Genomic DNA, 19,230 nt, shown 5'->3' with positions numbered 1-19,230 from the left:
CTCTCAAGTCAGTGAGAATAATTTATGTTTTAGGCAGTTTGAAATTAAGTTATGGATAGTAGTTGCAGTATTCCTGAATTTTCTTAAATTTATGATATTTAGAAAACTGGTCTACACAGATCATTAGTGTTGTTTATTTTCTCATTTTTACTGTTTGAGTTTCATGCATTTGTATGATGAGTTTTAGTCATTTCTGTACACATACATGCACACGCCTGCCTTCTTCCCCCACTGGAGCTCTCCTCTCAGCAAGTTCCCACCTCCTTCATGGCTTCTTGAGTGTGACCCTCTGAGTTGGGTTAGTCTCTTGCCCAGACGTGGGGAAGAGGTTATTTACTGCGGTTTTGAGTGAAATCTTGGGGTCTTTTGTGGTGCTGGGGGTTAAAATGCTGACCTTGCCCATGCCGAGCAAGCACTTTCCAGGGAGTCCTGACCCCAGCCCCTAAAGCTCTTAAGTAGCCTCCCTGGCGTTCTCAAGACGTTGCAGTTCTGTACAACTACTTAGGTCCTTTGAGCGTTCTTGTATAATTAAGCCGTGAGGCACCAGATCTGAAGTATACACTAAATAATCATGGTGGGATATGCAGTGTATTTCTCCGGCATTGAAAAACTGACTGTGCTGTATTTCAAGGCACATGCGCTAAGCAAACGAATGTGCCCGAGCCTCTCCTGACATTTTTAAAGAAAAATGCCCACGTGCTATAACAACCCATCCATTACTGTGATATTACTCAAGGTGATGTGGATAGGCATAACTTTTTTTAAGACTAGAACACTAGCTCTTGGGAGATAAGGACAGGAGAATCAAAAGTTCATGAGCATTCTAGGCCTCGTAGCAGTTTGAGGATAGCCTGGGCTAGGTGAGAGCTGACCCCCACCTCCATCCCCCCAAAAAGAAAACAGACAAAAAATTCCAAAAGACTAGGTACTAACAATCTGTACCCTGATCTCTGATACATCAGCAAGAATGTTCACACAGGTGCTCATAGAGATGGTGGAAGAAATTCTATTTTGTCCAGTTCCTGAATTCTTACACAGGACTCTCCAGTTAGCACAATGTTGGTAAACATTCGTAGTGTATTCTGAAGAACACTGTGTGTCTAATATTTCATAATAGCTCTGAAATTCTTGTGAAAAATCAACTCCAAGAAATAATTGAGGGTTGAGGGTGTTGCTTATGGTAGATAACATGCCCACCAACTCTCCCCAAATAATGTGTGTGTGTGTGTGTGTGTGTGTGTGTGTGTGTGTGTGTGTGTGTGTGTGAGACAGCTTCTAGTTAGCCTAGAGCATAGGTTGATTTGGGTTTTTTAAATAGTCTCACTGGCCAGAGAGGCTAGCCTCCAAACTTGCAATCCTCCTGCTCTAGTCTCCTGCGTTCTGGAACTACAGATGTGCACCATCACGTCTGTCAAAAACACAGAGCCCTTGATAAAATCAGGAACTGTGTAGAATTTCAAAGCTGAAATAAAAATGGCTAGATCGTGACGTTGATTTGCTCTTCCTTTTGAGCTGGGGAGGACTGCAGCTGGCTAATAGAGGGACGTACAGGCTACCAGGTCTCCCCCCCCTCCCCTCCCTCCCCTTCCTTGTTCCCTCCCTTCCCCCTTTGTTTCCAGAACTGACCAACAGACTAAGTGACTCCCCACTTAACACCCTGCAGAACCCCAAGCTGCCTGCTTTCCCTGGGGAGAGTTCTACATCCTGACCTTGGGTATTTAAAAGACTAAATCCATACAGTTTGCATCCAGTAAATATTTCCAAATAACATATAACTGATTATGTAATGTCAAGATTTCTGTACATTGTTAAACAACATTGGCTTCTTCTGTACATAACCCTACACCAAAGTACATCCTTAAAGTTATTATAAATTAATCCTCTATATAAAAGTTTATTTTAGTACTTTGCGATTCGCAAAAACAGAAGGAGACAAAAGTAGGAACTATTGCTACAAATGAGGTAATCCTGAATTCTGTTCAAATTTGAGTTCACGTGAAAAGCATAATTTAAAAAACAAAAACAGCATTATCTCTTTCTTCTAGGAGGATATTTTAAGAAAGTGGGTTGTAACAAGCAAAAATCAAGACATTCATCTGTAGAACTCCTATGCCCTGAATTTGCCCACACTCTTTGGATAAAAAGGAAATGGCAAAGTTCAGTGATTGCCAACTTGTTCTTAAGACTTACAGACACACAGGCGGTCACACATATATCCCTGTACCTTGTGCCCACACTAAGAATTACAACTCAATACTTTCTCGGAAAACCATAGCCCTTAGAGGGAGATAAAGAAAGAAAAGTCTCAAAGATTAAGGCTCCTAAATTAGTAAAGTTTACCATGAGTATTGAGTGGGGTTCTTCGAACTATCCACATAAAGCACAGGTAGGGGGCGCTGTTCCCCACTTACCAACAGGCGTCGGGTATGGTGGGAGAGGCATTGAATAGAGTAGAAACAAGATAACTTGATTTTTTAAATTTTATCCTTATATTTTTTTTAGAATCAAAATTATCAGTAGCATGAATATTTAGAATTCATGATTGAGCTAATGATCATTAATATGCATTTAACCCAAGCACTTTGACCATGTCTAGAATTTACTCTACAAAAGAAATGGAACTTGAGAGTTGAGTTCCGTCAGGTCTGTGGGCTCAGAATAAGTTCAGGGTAGTTAGTTTGAGTGCTGGGATGTGGCTCAGTGGGAGAGGGCTTGCCTCCCATGTCCAAACCAGCTAAACCATCCGTGACAACATAAATGGATTTGCTTCTAATCTCTTTTGAAAAGAGTTTTTAAATTTAGGTATAAATGAAGTCTAACCCCTAAAAACTATTTTTAAAATTACACCGTATGTATTCATACATGTATATATTCAGAGTCTGGGGAATATTTCCTCCTTGCTCATGTCATCTATTGTGTATTTTAGCTACCTCTGACTTGTATCAGCATATCCTTTAAAGCCTCTGGTATCCTGGGGTCACACCAGACCCGCCGCCAGTCACCACTCACTCTCCCCTTGTTCCTGACCCTCATATTTCAGATCAAACCCATTTCCTTTCCACTCAGGGATGCTGAGCAGCAGTGGCTCTCTGCTGAAAGCTGTATTCTGAATGGATGCTCTGTAACTGCCTGGCTCAACAGAGCTGCCTCCCTCTCGCTCCACCCTGAGGATATTTAAAGCCAAACTTGGTTACAAAATGTTCCGTGAGCCTTGTCAGACAATGGTATGTGCTCAGGCGGTGTCTGACGTGCGTGTTCCTGCCTGACTTAACAGGTGACCATACATGCTGCTGCTGGAACCTTGGCTTGCTAGCACAAGAAGCAGGGCCCGGAAGTCAAAACAGCCTGGGAGGACCTGAGCCTTCCCAGGGAGAGGGGAAGAGACTGGGAAACAGAGCTCCACCTGGAACAAGCTGAGCTTCCCTGCCGCTGAGGACATGTGGCAGCCCCCAGGTCCCCAAATCTTTAACAAAACAATATCACACTCACTGTCAAGCTCTCAACTGAGTTAGGATTTTTAATGGAAATACCTCTTTAGAATTCACATACTGTTGGCTGGGCACCAAGGCCCTGGAGATGCATTCTGATTTTAATGGCTGTACATTCCATTGAGACAACTTGGATAATGTGTCCGCCACTCAATCAGTATTGTGATTAGTTTGAGAAGCTTGATTAGTTCCTAAGAGCTTTCTCTTATTAGAAGAGGATGGCGGCACTGTGTAGAGCACAGTGACAAAGGGGTGAAAATTTAGAGAGCATGAGGTCATAGAGGTCTGGGAAGAAACAGGAAGTGACAGGGACAGAGATGGGAGGGAGGCGAAGATGGAGACCAAGGTCACCCATGCCTCCCTCACCTTCCTGGTCTCAACCTGAGTGAAAGCAAAGGAGAGCAAAGTTAGTTCTTCCTGTTTTCTTTCCTTGCCCTGGCATCAAGAACTTAAGCTACTGCGACAGCAAAATGTCAACTTTATATTCATTAAAAGAAACAGCTTCAGGCCGGGCGGAGGTGGCGCACGCCTTTAATCCCAGCACTCGGGAGGCAGAGGCAGGCGGATCTCTGTGAATTCGAGGCCAGCCTGGTCTACAGAGTGAGTACCCTGTCTTGAGAAAAGAAAAAAAAAAAGCTTCCTATAGTGACTGCTGTTTGGGGCGCGTGGGGTATTTGTTGGTTTAATCAGAAAGAAATGCGTTCTAATTCCAGATTGCATTTTACTACTTTATGACCTTGGGCAAGTCACTCAGGGTTCATTGAGTTTCTGTTCCCAACTTTGAACAATAGGGGAATGGAAACTGCTTTATGCATGTCCATGCTTATTATCTGAGCATAGAAGTTGATAAGTTACTGGTCTTTTTTTATCATCAGCCTGGGAAACCCAAACATCTATTTTAACATACTGAATTTGACTATTTCATTTAAAACCACAAAGGCTTTTTAGAATACTATTTATTTACCAGTATGGCTAACAGCCCACATTTTTAAATACTTTGTGCAGGGATTTGAAACATTTGACATCTGTAAAAGAAGCAGCCTTAAGTAAGAGGGGAAAACAAAGATTGGTCAGCAGACTTGCAGCTTTAAAGTCATATAATCATGAAAACCCAGCTGAAGAAGTGGAAAAGTACGGAGCAAGTAAGAATAATTGAAACTGACTTCAGTGCTGAAAGGATGTTAATGTTCCAAAGCCTGAGGTTGAAAAGGAAGCATGCTTAGCAGGTCAGCGCTCTGTAAAACAGAAGACACAAGTCAGAGGGCACAGAATTAGTGAGACCCGCAATCTTATAGACCAGCGCGTACGCTAAGTGAAGTGTCGTAATGATGGCGGGGGAGTTTTGAACTTCATAAATCTGTCGGATGCCACTCCCTCTTCAAGAGCCTCTTTGGTTTAAAGATGACGGAAGCCATTGCTATATTCTTAACCGATTAGTAACACAATGGGACTCCAGTGAATACGTGTGCAAATCTCACTAAACTCTTGGTTCGCAACATCAAGCATGTGGTTTATGAAGCATGGTCACCATTGGTCATTTTATTGAATTATATGAATAACTATTCTTTCTCCTAGACCATAGCTATTCCATCATATGAATTGATTATAATTTTTAAAGACCTAAGGAGTTCAGTGAAGACCCTGAAGCAGGAGAGCAAATAATTTGAGAATTAGCTCCTAGATTCCAAGAGCTAGATTACAGCGAGACGCCATTGCCTCCCTCTTGGCGCTCACAGCCTTCCTAGAAACCCACCTTCACCTCCACACCCTCTGACCTCACCGGGGGCCTCAGCCACTCCTCTGACACCTCTCCGCTCCCATTTTGCCTCTTCCAGTATATTTTTTTCTAAACCTTACCTAAATGCAGATAGAATGTTACCCTTTTGTTTAAATTATTCAATGACTCCATGTGCCCTTGAGAACGAAACTCACATTCCTTAATGAAAGCTGAATACAGCACCCAAAATTGCCTACATTTGCCTCCTAGTACTCTGCTTCCCCTCCGCTCCAGACCAGTCAGTTCCCTTCATGTGGCTTCCCTTTCCAGACCACACTCTCCCGTGTAGCCTTTGCTTATGCTGGGTCTGGGCTAAGGACTGCCTCCATGCTCCCAAAATCTCCCCTGAATTTTCTTGCCAAGACTCTCTGCTGATCCTCTCAGTTCCACCTAAGGTGTTTCTTCCTTCGGAAAGCTTATTTTGACCCACCACTCCTTGCCTGGACTCTGAGTATTTCATAGTTCAAAGCCAGGACCAAGTCAGGTGCTGTCCCTGTGCTTTTCACAATTGCATTGGAAGAGGTGAGGCTTGGGGCATCCTGCTGAGGACCCATGCAGAGAAAATGAACCTCACTTTAACACAGCTCGTGATTTGGCCAAAAACATTTTTAGAGGAAAGAAAATGTCTACTCTTTGATCAGATGCCAGGATTCTCCCTAAAAGGAACGAAATGTTGGCGTGAAATGGCTTTATAAAATAGCTCCTGGCCTCTGCTGATGCCTCTTAGTGAATATGGAAGTTGCTGTCCTTTCCAGGCCTGCTCTGGGCTCAGGATGTTTGTCTTTGCATTCGGTGTTTAGGACATGCTCAGTGTGTCTAGCACTGGACACCTTCGGTGGGACATCTGGTTACTCAGAAATGAAATTCTTAGGTAAACACAAACTTTCTAATAAAACATTCCCAGAAGTGAAAGCCACTCAGTATTTGCAAGACAGTACATTTGTTGGAACTCACAGTCACTGTAGGCTTATTTAGAGCAGTGCTTTTTAATGTTTTTTTAATAGACAATAAAATGGCTGATCCATAGTACTGTCTATGCAAGAGAGCAGAAGTTAGGACTCTGGAAGTATTTAGGTCAGTCTTTATAGAGACCATGAAGAATCTTGGACATTTAATAGCTTGAAGGTTCTCAGTAAACTAGTGAATTAGAATGTAGTTAAATTTATTTTTCTTTTCATGCAAGATAGCATTAAATTAGTAAAACTTTCTGGAAAAAAAAATTCTATTTGGAGCTCCTAATTTAGTTAGGTATATCTGAACTGTTTCTTCAATAAATACTTATCCAGCTCTAAATGTTAGACACTATATATGCAATATAAAGCTTTAATGTGACGTTTAATTATTTTAAACCATCTCGGAGTCAGCTGGATTCATGCTTTTCCTTTGTGTCTTGTGAATAGAAAGGTAGGCATTCACTATTTTTGCAATGGAGAACATTTTAATACAATAAACTATAACTTCAGAAAATAAAATCACAGCCCAACAATTCCAGAGGCATCAGTTTTCATGTTCTCTGCTCATTTGTAAACTAGCTTTTATAAATTTCAGCCCCGCATATCAAGTACGTTTATTTCTCCAAGTTACTCATGTACTGCCGGTTTATCTGAGAGCAAGGTAGCTACTGCTTCGGATGCATGACATCATGGATTTGGATTGCTTGGTTTTGGCTGAGTGGAGATTTGGTTGTACCTTTTATTTTCGTGGCTCTTCGGTGGAAAAGCACTTAAGACTTCTGTCGCCTTTCTTCTATTAACATTAACCCAAAGCGGCTTGCTTCTCTTGTTAAAAAAGAAACAATTTGGGGTGCTTTATAAGAAAACGTAACAAGGATTTTGCCTGGAGGAGAAAAATAAAAAGTAACCATTTTTAACCTGTGGCTTTCAAAGAAAGAACCTTCAGGAGCTGAAAGCGCAATTTTGTCTTCTCTGACACACTGTAACCTCAACTGCTAACACTGAAACTTATTTTCATTTTGGAGACCTAGAGGTGTCGGTATTTAGTGATTAAAGCTCCATTTATTTCCTTCTGTGTCCCCCAACTTTTCCTTTTCTTAACCTGAACATGTAAGCTTTTGAAAACACAGGCATAGAAAAAGAGATCCAATTCAGCAGGTTTTTTCGCTTAAGCAATGAATAAAGCTACCAAAGGAAGGAAATGAAGTGGTATTGGCACAGGATGGGGAGATCTGGGTTCTGGATCTAACAGTGTCAGTGATTTATGTCCTAAACCTCTGTTTTTCCAAGGTGCTTATTCGATTACAGAGAGGATTTTTCTTTGTAACAGAGGGTACTTGTGAAGGAATATTAGAAACTGTAATACCATGACTATAGTTGAGAAGACAATTGGGGGACTTGCTGCCAAGGAAAGTGATATTTATAGTTTCTACCTCGCTTGCCAAAAATAGATTTTACATCGCATATAGGCCACGGTCTCCTGTGTCTGGGATCTGCAGCCCTTCTGCGTCGTTCGGGCATCTGAAAGGAGAGGGGAATTCAGTAGTTTGTACAAAGTAAGGAAAACCGGATTCCTCCTGGTGTGGCCAGGGCCGCTCTAGGGGGCATTGCTGACTTCCTGGAGGTAAATGGCCGGCCCGTGGTGCCCGGGGACCCGGAGGGCAGGCCGCCTTTCCCAGAGTCCCGGGACGCAGGCTGCGTCTTCCAGCCAGGGTCCCACCCAGCTAGCTGGTTCTCCAGCTGAGAACCAGCTCCCCGCAGGAAGCTTGGCCTTCCAGCTTGTTTGCGCTGGCCGGGGCCGCACGCTCCCCACCCCGGGCGCCGAGGGGCGGGGCTACGGCTGCCCGCGGGCCGGCATTGGCGGAGGCGCCGGGCCCGGCAGTGGAGTGACGGGCGCGGGGCGGGGCCTCGCGGCTTGTTTGTCAGCGCCGCCCGCCCCGCCCCCGCGGTGCGCCGACTGAAGCGCTGCAGCGAGCGCGGCCGCAGCCGTCCGCCGACATGCGTCTGGCCGCCGCGGCGAACGAGGCGTACACAGCCTCGCTGGCCGTCACGGAGCTGCTGGGCTGCCACCAGTGCGGCGGGGGCCGCGGCCAGGACGAGGTACCGGGCGGGCGGCGGGCGGCGGGCGGCGGGCGGCGGGCGGGCGGGCGGGCGGGCCGAGCACCGCGGACGCTCGCCCAGCAGCCTCGCAGACGCCCCCTCAGGGCTGCGCGGCCTGGGCGAAGGGACTGCAGCGCCCGCCCGGCCGGCCGGCCACCCGGTCATTTCGGGGAGGCCGCGGCCCGGGATAACGTCTGCCGTGCCGGTGCGCACAGGTCCGCAGCAGCAGGCTGAAGGCTGAGGGCAGCCAGCCTGTGGATCTCCTCCCCGGCGCCCGGTCACAACCGATCGTTCAGTCCCCCTTCTTCCCTCGCCGACGTGCGCTTAGACACCCATGGGAGTCGGTGAGGTGACCCTGCCTGGGATGGAAAGGCACCCAAGCCCTGCGCCTGCCTAAACCATCCCTGCTGTGCCCGAATCGGCTGCAGAACTGTGTGTTTTAAGTGGTGCACATAGGATGATGTTTGAAAATGGCTAATATAACCGTCCCTGAAAATTGAACATCCCAAGGCCTTGGCTCTAAAGGGATGAGGGAGAGATACTGAAATTGGGGTTGAAATCACTCTTGGGTCGTCTTAGAGCAAGGAGTCTAAATGTGAATACCCTCCTTGTTATTTTGCACATTAAAATGGCACAGGTCTGATTTTTAATAGTCTGTGAATCGGTACACTACACATAGTCCTGAAAACTTAAACGACCCGTGACAGGTGTAGACCCCCGAGTGTTGTTCTCTAGCTGTTCACATTGTAGATGCTTTGCCTGCTGCCTGTTTACAGCTACCAAAACAGCCTTGCCGATTTCCAAAGCTCGGCAGTGCACTCAGCAGAGCCTCTCTCTGGGTTCTCTACTCCTCGTCAATAAATAAATAAATAACCGGTAAAGCATTGCCCCGGAAGCTTTCCTAAAAACAGGCCACAGCATGAAAGTGTTGAGTTAGCATGTGCAGTTTCTGTGTGCAGGCCACCTCAGATCTATCTGCTCTCATTCTGAGTAGAGAAGAACCCCGGTGGTCATGCCTGTGGTCATGCCTGAATAGCTCTGTTATTTCTGACAGCGTCTGTGGGCAAAATCTTCAGCTCAGACTCGCAGTTTCCAGAGATCTGAAGCAGCTTGTATATTGATTATAGCAGCGCCTGTGGGGTTGCATCCAACAAGCTAGGAGGCTTTGCATGGCTGCATTTCACTTGAACACGCCGAGCATGTAAGAAAAACTAGGAAGCAGTGCTTCACGGGAAAACTAGTCCTTCACAAAAATGCGCTGGCACAGTCTCTCCAGTAGCAAGCTTCCAAAAGTTGTCTCTTCCTCCTCCTCTTCCCCTCCTCCTCCTTCCCCTCCCCTCCCCTCCTCCCCTCCATCCAGCCCAGGCCCCTGTACATGCTAGGCAAATTCTGTACCGCCAGCCACATCCCCAACCCAAATGTAATAAATACTTTGAAGTCAGGAAGTTTTTCTTTTTCTAAACCATGGTTCATGGAACACACACACACAAAGAGGTCCCTAACTTCCCGTGTTTTTAAATAGCATAGCAGTGTTAATGACAATCAGAAGAAATAGAGTACATTTTGCTGTAGCTCAAGAAATCATGAACACTTCCAGCTCTGCTCGTTTCCACTGATAGTAAAAAGTCCACATTATGCTATGTAGACAAGGATTCTCCCAGAGAAGGGAGAGTGGGATTAAGACTTTAACTTTTTATAGAACTTTTTGCTTTCTTTGCCTTGTTGAAATACCATTTCTACTTGTAGAACTTTAAAAAAAAAAACAAGATTGACATCAGTGTTGTGATTATAATTCATATGCTAAAATATCTAGATTTTTTTAGTGCATCAAGTGGACAAAAATGCTTCAAATAATATACTTTTCTTACCTAACTTTTCAAGGAGGTAGATTGATGCTTCATAAGTGAACCACTTCTTTGGCTTCACATTTGTGGCCAATCATTCATTCTTAAGGAGACTGAAGTAGGTCTGTACACAGTCTGTAGCTGAGTGAAGCATGTGATAAGAAAAGTGCTGTACACAAGCACTGTTCATACAGTGGTACAGGACGTACTGTCAGCAGCCACTGAGAATGTCCGTGTTCTGAAAATGAATTGTTAGCATCATACACTGATGAGGAAACAGGCTGGGCTGTAATGGCGGAGGCTGTGCTCATCTCTTTCAGAGACGGTCATTAGCATTGTTGAGGGGTGGGAAATGGTTTTTCTCATGTCAGCTTTTCCAGCCACGCCTTCACAGAGAACCTGTGAAGTTTATCCTGATTAACATCTGCAACTGCTTTTCCACATGGCCATTTGTTCTTGGCAGTTCGACCTCCTAGGATCTGGATTGTAAGATTTGCTCAGAGTCTAAGTGAGTTCTCACAACTACAGAGGGAGAAATAATTGGAGCAATCCACCTAGGAAGTTAGAAAAATGCATTCGGTTTGACTTAGCCTCTCAGGCTGATAAAGCAATAAAGACACTGACTTCTTTTTCATGAGGATTAAAAAAGACACGTACATTTTCTAGATTGTAATATCATACTTTACAGGGTCCTTGTTTGTAGTACTTAAAACAGTACTTGGTTCATAACACTTTATGAACTGTGATTGCTGCTCTTAATTTTTTATTACCATTATTAGCTCGAGATTGTTTTTTGCATGTTTATATCAGTTAAGGAATAAGCAGAAAACTAAAAAGCAGGTGGATTCTCAGACACTCCTGATGTGTCTCAAGAGCTTGTGAACTGTCCTGTTATGTCACAGAGGTCGTTGTGAGGGACGGTGCTACTGTCGGCTTTATCTTCCTCGCCATCCTCCTCATTTTACGCGTGAGACCTGTCGACTTCAGAGTTTAAGTACTTGCATGGGAATCACAAACTTCCTAAACAGAAGTCTTGTTCTGGCCCAAACCGTCTTACCTGCTCTGTACTCCTTTCTCAGGAGACAATGCATAGAGAATCTTGGTCATGCGAGGGATCAAATGTAGGCCTTGCACGTGCTGGCCGAGCACTTTCCCACCAGACCATCATTCCAGTGTGCGCTCTACTGTGGTGGTTTTCCAAGATGTGGAGTGTGTACAAGTTTCAGTGAGAACAGGTCCTGTAGGTTGGTCTAAGGAAACCATCACCAGTTTACTTTTCTCAGAGGTTAATTTGTGTGTACTGGAAGGCTGAATAAAGCCAGTCAGCTTCCTGTCCTACCTGGTCTAAGATTAATTGGGATACAGTCTCAGAGGTCATCAGTAACACCCCAGATGATTAGCCTTCTGTTTTCTGGCGAGCATAAAATTAAGTAGAAAGGTTGGTGTCATGTCCTTGTATCCCTGTCATGTACATAGTCTGTTGGCTAAGAGAGAGTCTGCCATCTTTGAAGCCTAGCCTGCTAATAAGGAGAGTAAGTTTATTTGATCCTAGACTAGAAGTAACCATGTTTCTCATTATGTCAGTCTTGACCAACCTTCTCTGTCGGGGAAAAGTTGATTGGTAAGCTGTCTCCCTCTCTGCTCTCCCGCCTTTGACCCTCCCATCTCTTTTCTCTGTCAGTTCTCTTCCTGCTTTTATGAGCTGAACCACCTCAGGCCCTCGGGTTCTCTGGGAATCATCTGGTAATTCACATTGTGGCTGGATGAAATTGTTTCACCTGGAATTAGACATTGATAAATAATGAAGGGAATGGCTTGGGGGTCAGAGACTCCCTCACAGTTCTGTCTTGTTTTCTTGTTCTTCTGCCCACAGCTCTGCTAGATGTTTATCATGGTGTTAATATCATCCTTACACTAACATTACTGTGCAGTGGGCATCTAATCTCTCCCAAGGAATGCTTGCCCCTCCCCCCCTGTTTTGGGTGATTATTTCCTTCTTGAGTTCCTTTTTCTTAACATATTTTTAAATAGTTTTTCACCGTTGCAGAAAGTATTTCTAGCAGAATCAAGGACATTTCCTTGGCCATTGAAGATTTAGGGGAGAAGAAAAAAGCAGTATCAACATGGCCACTAAATGTAACTAAGAGAGTGGACTTCATTTTGTCAACTCAGGAATTACTTAGGGCCATTGGAAAGGACTCTTGCTGTATCTATAATAAAATTTACTTTTTTTAAAGATGGGGTCTCTTTATGTAGCCCTGGTCTGGCTAACCTGGAACTCACTGTGTCGACCAGGCTAGCCTTTAACTCATGAGTGCAGGGGTTAAAGGCATGTGTCACCATGCCCTGCAAATTCTATTTTATGAAGCATTCATGGCTACATTATAGGAATTGTGAAATTATTACTTTATAATAATTTGGTATATAATGTTTATATGTAGTATAGAAACAAGACCAAAATGCCATAATTAGCCTGTTAGTTTTGAAGGTCATATTGGTATCAATTTGGTGTCATCTAAAGAAATACTACCCATATGTTTCAAGCAGTAACACACATGTTCCGGTTCATTCTTCTGCAGAACCTCAGCTCTGTTGCTCTGTTGAACGTTTCAGTCTTACATTGATTAGCACTTAGGTTGTTTATTAGGTTTTGCAGATTTGCCTTTACATGTGAATAGGTCTGTAGGTTCCCACTGAAGATAGAATTATTGACTCAAAGAACATGTGACTTTTTGGTTTTCGTCTACATTGCAGACTGCCCTCCTTTAGAACTTGCAGCAATTTGTATTCTTGACTCTTCCTTGTACTTTCCCTTACACCTAAATATATATATATATAAATCTTTCCAGCATGCATTAGCAGCAAGTGACAGTTTCTCCACTTTCTCAAACACAGACTGGTACCATACTTTTTCATCTTTTTTTTTTTTTAAGATGGTCTCTTCATAGACCTGGCTGTCCTGGGCTATCATATCACTAAATAGACCAGGCTGGCCAAGAACTCAGAGATCCACCTGCCTGTGCTGGGAGGAAAGGTGCCTTTAGACTTTTCCTCTCTCAGCCTCAGACTTTTCCATCTTAGATTTCTTTTTTGAAGGAAAAAGAAAAGTGGTGTCCCTGTAGTTAATGTGGTGAGGTTTGTGGGGAGGGAGCCGTGAGCATGGTTTCAGTCGTTCTTATTCCTTTTCTGTGGACTGTCTATGACTCTTACGAGCATCTTTCAAGTTTTCTGTTTATCTTAGACTTTGTATCCTCCCCCTATGGAAACCTGATTTGTAATCAAATTTATCAGTCTTTAATTTTGACTTCTGGGTTTTGTAGCATTATTGGGTATTTCATTCCACAAGCATTTGTTGGAACTATTTTTGGGAGAGGGGTTGTTTTTTCATATTTAACTCTGATTTATTGTGGGTTAAAATATGACTTGGGGCTCTAACTTCCTTTTTTCTGAGTGACTACTAGTTGTCTCAAGATTATTTGTTAAATAATCTTTCTGGAAATGGCATCCTTTGCTATCCTGAAGTCCTAGGTATTGTATAGTGTGTGTCTGAGTTACAGAATGAGTAATAAACACTTGAAACCCTAAATACATACTGTTTAGATAATTTGTAAGATGAAGGAAAGAGTAAGTGTTGGCCTCAGCTTTGTACTTTTTCCCAGTGAATTTTGTTTAACATGTATACAATTTGGTCAATTAGAAGTTAGGCTAATGGGGTCATTGCTTTATATAAACAGCTATATTTGTTTCAAGAGGAACAGATTCTCTCCTGGAACTTATTATACATTGTTAAACTGAGACGCCTGTATGACCAGACTAGTGAAGTGTAACTCAAATGAGTATAATGTTATACACTATCTTCATTGTGAGTGTGGAGTAGCAACAATAAGAAGCTACCAACGTCCAGGAAAATTTGACTTCATAGATACAATACAATTGATACATCTTGGATTCAGGGGCCAAGTAGTCTACTTTGGATTCTCCTGATAAAGGTCCTCTTATCCTGCCTGCTGTTTTAGGGGTGGGGTGGGGTGGGGGCTAGAACTTGCTGTATAGCTGAAGATGACATTGAACTGATCCTCCTGCCTGATCCACTTCTGATCCACTGCCCAAGTGCTAGGATTACAGGTTTACACCAGACAAGCACTACCAACTAAGCTACATTCCTAGCCTGGCCTGAATTTTTTAAATCCATTATATTCACAAGTTTCTCATTCCCTCAGCCCAAATTTCTCACCTCTCTCTGTTCCCTCCCAGTTCTTAAAAGCAAAGCAGCTGGGCTGGGGAAATGGCTCGGTGGGTACAAGCATTTACCCCACAAATGTGAGGACCTAAGTTCAAGTCCTGGGAGCCCATGTAAAAGCTGGATGCATAGTGCCAACATCTGTAATGCCAGCAGACCTACAGGAAGACGGAAGGGAGAAACAGAAATCCCCCAGAAGCTCAAGGGCCAGCTAGCCTGGCACACAGAGTGGAAAAACAACAGAGACCCCTGTCCCACACAGGGGGAGGCAAGGACCAGCACCCAAGGCTGTCCTCTGACTCACCCATGTTCACACATGCAGGCATACATACATACACACAGTGCATGCACACAGAGAGCAGGCATAGGGAGTGTCTGGCTTCGAGAAGGAACTTTTAGAAGCAGGGGGGACAGTAGAAATGGTGGTTGTTGTTGTTGTTTTAATGTGGGTGCATGCGTGTTCATGCCACAGTGAACCTGTCCACCCACCATGTGGGTTCTGGGATGGAACTCAGGTTTTATGCACAGCTGCAGGCTCCATTTTCATCTAAATGAAAAATAGTATTTGTGTGTAATATAATTTTATCAATAAGAATTACTCATCAGTTGTATTTAAGTGTTTAAAGTGACACTGGATTGACTGCCCTCGAATTTTATTATTATGGTTATGTGGAGATTTTATCTAAGAACATTGTCCTGAGGGAGGAGGTCCTAACCTTGGGCTATCTGTCCCTGTTAGTAAACTGTTGTCAAGTGTAAGAGAGAGAATTCTAGATTGTATCCAAAGGCAGAAATTAACAAGGGAAACAAACTTAGAAACAAAATTAGTTTTCCTGAAGTGATTTCACTTCATCACAGAGAAAGCACACCTCACTGTAGTCCTTTCCCTTTTGTGAATTTAGCTAACTAGTTTTTACTTGTCCTAACTTCTCTGCTTACTTGAGGTGTTAGTATCAATGTAGTAAGAATTGCAGTTCTTCCTGTTTGAGATGTCTGTATGAAGGTATCGTTTTTTAATTTCCTGACAAGGTGCACAGGGAGCCACGCTTCTATGGAGTTTTGGATGTACAAACACACTGGTCTTGTTTTGTATCACTGACAGCCCACAGGGTTGGCTGCTGTGTGCTGAACTTTCTGTTCTAGACTCTCTGCCAAGTGCTTTATGCAAAACTCTGGTTTTATTGTTTTTAGTCAGAGGCATATTGTAAGGTGTCAGCTGTGTGCTGCAAATGCCAGTGTGTATATATAGCCCCGAGAAGAAAGGCTCAAGCAAGCCTGTCTGTTGTGAACCGTCTTCCTTCTTGCTCCTTTAGGTTCCCTTTGTGTTGTTTACTGCTGGAGGCCTGAGATGGTGTAATTTTCTTTTCTAGGAACTTGGAATCAGAATTCCTCGGCCACTAGGACATGGACCAAGCAGGTTCATCCCAGAGAAGGAGGTATGCTGTTTTGAAAGTACACGGTGAACTGCCTGCTTTTAAGGAAACATTTTCATGACCCACATCTTGGCATCTAAATCATCGCTGGTCAACAACATGTTTTACACTGTTATTCAGAGTTAGTCATGCTTTGGCACTGAGTTTATAGGATTAGAAAGCTGTCGTAGTCAGGTTGATTTCTAGTATTTCATGATGCATTTAAGCACCCGTATTTAATCAAGTAAAACTGGGGCTTGTTTTCAACTCGTCCTCTGCTTGCTTATATTTAGATCTTACTTAGGTATGCTTGGAAACAGAAGTGCTCAGGCTTGTCCGTCTCCACAGGTTGGTACTAACGAATGCTAGGCTGGACCTTTAATTCTACTCATGGAAAAGTATCTGTGCTCTGTTGTCATAGAACTATTTCCTATTAATTGTGGTTCTCTTTTCATGAAATTAAAATAGTGTTGTAAAGAAAGGTTTTAGTGTCTGCTTGCAAGCTCTGGGTGCTTAGCAGTCTAAATCTGCCTCTTGATCTGGATTCTTGTCAGGTCTGCAAGTAGCCTATCTAGATACCCTTTAACTAAAGTTCAGTTTAGCCCTTGTTGTTTATCCCCACCATATAATGGACTATTCTTCTGTTTCACTACAAGTTTAAATTCAGAACTCCCTCTTAAGTAAAATTTAATCTACTGCTAAATGGAACAATGCAGCCCATTCATATATTCTTGAACACCAGTTTGTGGTTTATGTAACTGTAGTTTTCTCTCGTTCACACAGATTCTACAAGTGGGGAGCGAAGACGCACAGATGCATGCTGTATTTGCAGATTCCTTTGCTGCTTTGGGTCGTTTGGATAACATTACATTAGTGATGGTTTTCCACCCACAATACTTAGAAAGTTTCTTGAAAACTCAACACTATCTACTGCAGATGGACGGACCGCTACCCCTCCATTATCGGCACTACATTGGGATAATGGTTTGTAAACACATAATGAAAACTTCTTTCTGCCTGTTTTTGTTAATGTCTTTAAGAGAGTTAGTGTTTTTGATGCAGAGATAAATGCTTATATTCTGACTTGCAGTCAGTCTTACCAGATAGCTTCTGTTTTTCCTGGTTTTAAATAAGTATGCTTTAAAGTATAACAAAAAGTACTGCATGTAGTTTTATACAATACTAAGAACTATTCCTTTAAGATTTTCTTTACATTTGTGTGTGTACATGTGTGTGTAAGACAACTTGAAGGAGTCAGTTCTCTCCTTCTTCCACTGTGTGTGTGTGTATTTGTGTGTGTGTGTGTGTGTGTGTGTGAGAGAGAGAGAGAGAGAGAGAATAAGACAACTTGAAGGAGTCAGTTCTCTCCTTCTTGCACCATGGCATTAAACTCAGGCTGACAGATTAGTGGCAGGTGCCTTTACCCACTAAGCTGTCTTGGTGGTCTGGAACCGGTCTGTCTTAGAGGTTAAAGTACAGCATAAGACGTCAGTGATGCCTCCCTCTCCCTCCCTCTCTTTCTGGCAACAGTCTTGTATGGCCTAGACGGGCTTCGCACTTGCTGTGTAGCTAAGGGTGACCGTGAGTTCCTGGGCCTCCTGCCTCGACCTCCCAAATGCTAGGGTCATAGCATTGTTATGAATGGTTTGTGTTGACATGCCTGGTGGTAAGCCTGTTCAGTGTGTGTATAATGATTGACAGTTAAGTGAAAAGATCTCCACACAGTCCTTAGTCTCGGGACAACTTTAGACAACATTTCTAAAGTTCATTTTTTTTTTTTTAGCAATATTTTGTTACTAAAATATTTCTGAGATGTTTCCTATGGTATATTTGATTTTGTTTTTTTAATTTCTAAATAATATGTGTATTTCTATAGTCTGGAAAACTTAAAACAGAATAAGCAAAAGGCTATTTTGTATGTTGGAAAGAAAACTTTTAACATAATTATGTCTTTTTATTTTCTGTGAAGGCCGCAGCCAGGCATCAGTGTTCCTACCTAGTGAATCTACATGTAAATGACTTCCTTCATGTTGGTGGGGATCCCAAGTGGCTCAATGGTTTAGAGAATGCACCTCAAAAACTACAGAATTTAGGAGAACTTAACAAAGTATTAGCCCACAGGCCTTGGCTTATCACCAAAGAACACATCGAGGTACGTGTGAGAGAAATAACACATCTTCAGTGTTTAAAGTGGTGGTACTGCTTTTTAGAACAGTTGTGGGTTTGTAGGGAACTGGATAGAGGTTGGGGTGTGGCTCCGGTGGTGGAGAGTTTGCCCAGCATGCACAAAGCCCTGGCTCCATTCCCAAGCACTGAACAGACGGAGCGTGCTGCGACAAGCCTGTAATCCCAGCACTTCGGAGATAGGAAAGGAAGGAAGGAGGATTTGTGGTTCAAGGTCACCGTCACGGCGAGTTTGAAACTGGCCTTGGATATGTGAGACTGAGTATCCAGGGAAAGGAGAGGAAGGGAAAGGAGGAAGGGGAGAAGAGGGAAGCAAAGTCAGATAGAGGATCTGAGACACATTTTTGTGCTGTTATCCTGTGGACTTTGTGTGGTCCATCTACTTGTGAGTGATGAGCCAATGTTGGCATACTGTTGTTATCTAAAGTCCATAGTTCTCACCAGGACCTGCTCTTTGTAAGGGCATGACAACACGTTACCATTACTGTACAGTACTGTATAGTAAGTAGTCACTGTGCCATGCTGACCTCTAATTATGTCTACATTGTACCATTTCCAGGACATCAGTCAGACGACTCTCATTTAGCAATATGCATATGAGGTTCTATCTTTTTACTTGAGTATTTTTTGTTTGCTTTCAGAGAGGGTCTTGCTTTGCTACGTAGTCAAGGCTGGCCTGGAACTTGCTGTGTAGCCAAGGCTGGCCTGGAACTTGCTGTGTAGCCCAAGAGGCCTTGAACTTTGATCCTCCTGCCTCACCCTCGGGAGTGCTGGGATTACAGATGTGAACTACCTTGTCTGGTTCTTATCTTTTTCAAATGACTTCATAGATCATTTATTTTTATTGCTGAATGACACTCCCATTCATCTGTTTAAGGGACCTCCTGATAAGTACCAGTTTTGACCAGTTATGAGTAAAATTGTTATATTCATATGTAAACACTTTGATAGCCAAAAGTTCTCAGCTTACTTGGGAAAATAAGTAGGTGTGCGACTCCTGGATCACACTACAGTAACCCAGTGTGCTTCGGAAGACTCAGAAACGATCTTCCCAGCGATTCGCTCCTGCTGTGCTGCATCTGTACCAGCTGTGGTCACTGTTGAGAGTTTGTCTGTTCTTAAGGTGTGAAGGGCATCTCATTCATCTTTATTTGTAGATGACATCTTAAACTAGTTTCTTCTGATTCTAGAGTTAAAAAAAAAAAAAAAAAAAAAACAGCTTTCTCTGAAGA

The 19,230-nt window shown here is 43.2% G+C and overlaps 1 protein-coding gene across 2 annotated transcripts in view; it reads left to right on the top strand.

The window, feature by feature from the left end:
- The window catches only part of Sesn1 (sestrin 1), a 96,109-nt gene that overhangs the window by 65,199 nt on the left and 11,680 nt on the right, over nucleotides 1-19,230 (top strand). Inside the window, exons 1-4 of one of the 2 annotated variants that reach the window (XM_076552392.1) lie at nucleotides 8,158-8,318; nucleotides 15,773-15,838; nucleotides 16,598-16,798; nucleotides 17,784-17,966. In XM_076552392.1, the coding sequence (XP_076408507.1) occupies nucleotides 8,217-8,318; nucleotides 15,773-15,838; nucleotides 16,598-16,798; nucleotides 17,784-17,966 (552 nt within the window). In that variant the 5' untranslated portion in view covers nucleotides 8,158-8,216. Of the gene's footprint in view, nucleotides 1-8,157; nucleotides 8,319-15,772; nucleotides 15,839-16,597; nucleotides 16,799-17,783; nucleotides 17,967-19,230 lie in introns of those variants that run through there. The other variant, XM_006982771.4, reaches the window with a different exon arrangement.

Source organism: Peromyscus maniculatus, chromosome 16 (assembly GCF_049852395.1).
Source record: "Peromyscus maniculatus bairdii isolate BWxNUB_F1_BW_parent chromosome 16, HU_Pman_BW_mat_3.1, whole genome shotgun sequence".
Classification (NCBI taxonomy): Eukaryota; Metazoa; Chordata; class Mammalia; order Rodentia; family Cricetidae; genus Peromyscus; species Peromyscus maniculatus.
Note: the sequence above shows the minus strand (reverse complement) of the source record. Positions and strands in the feature narration are given on the sequence as shown.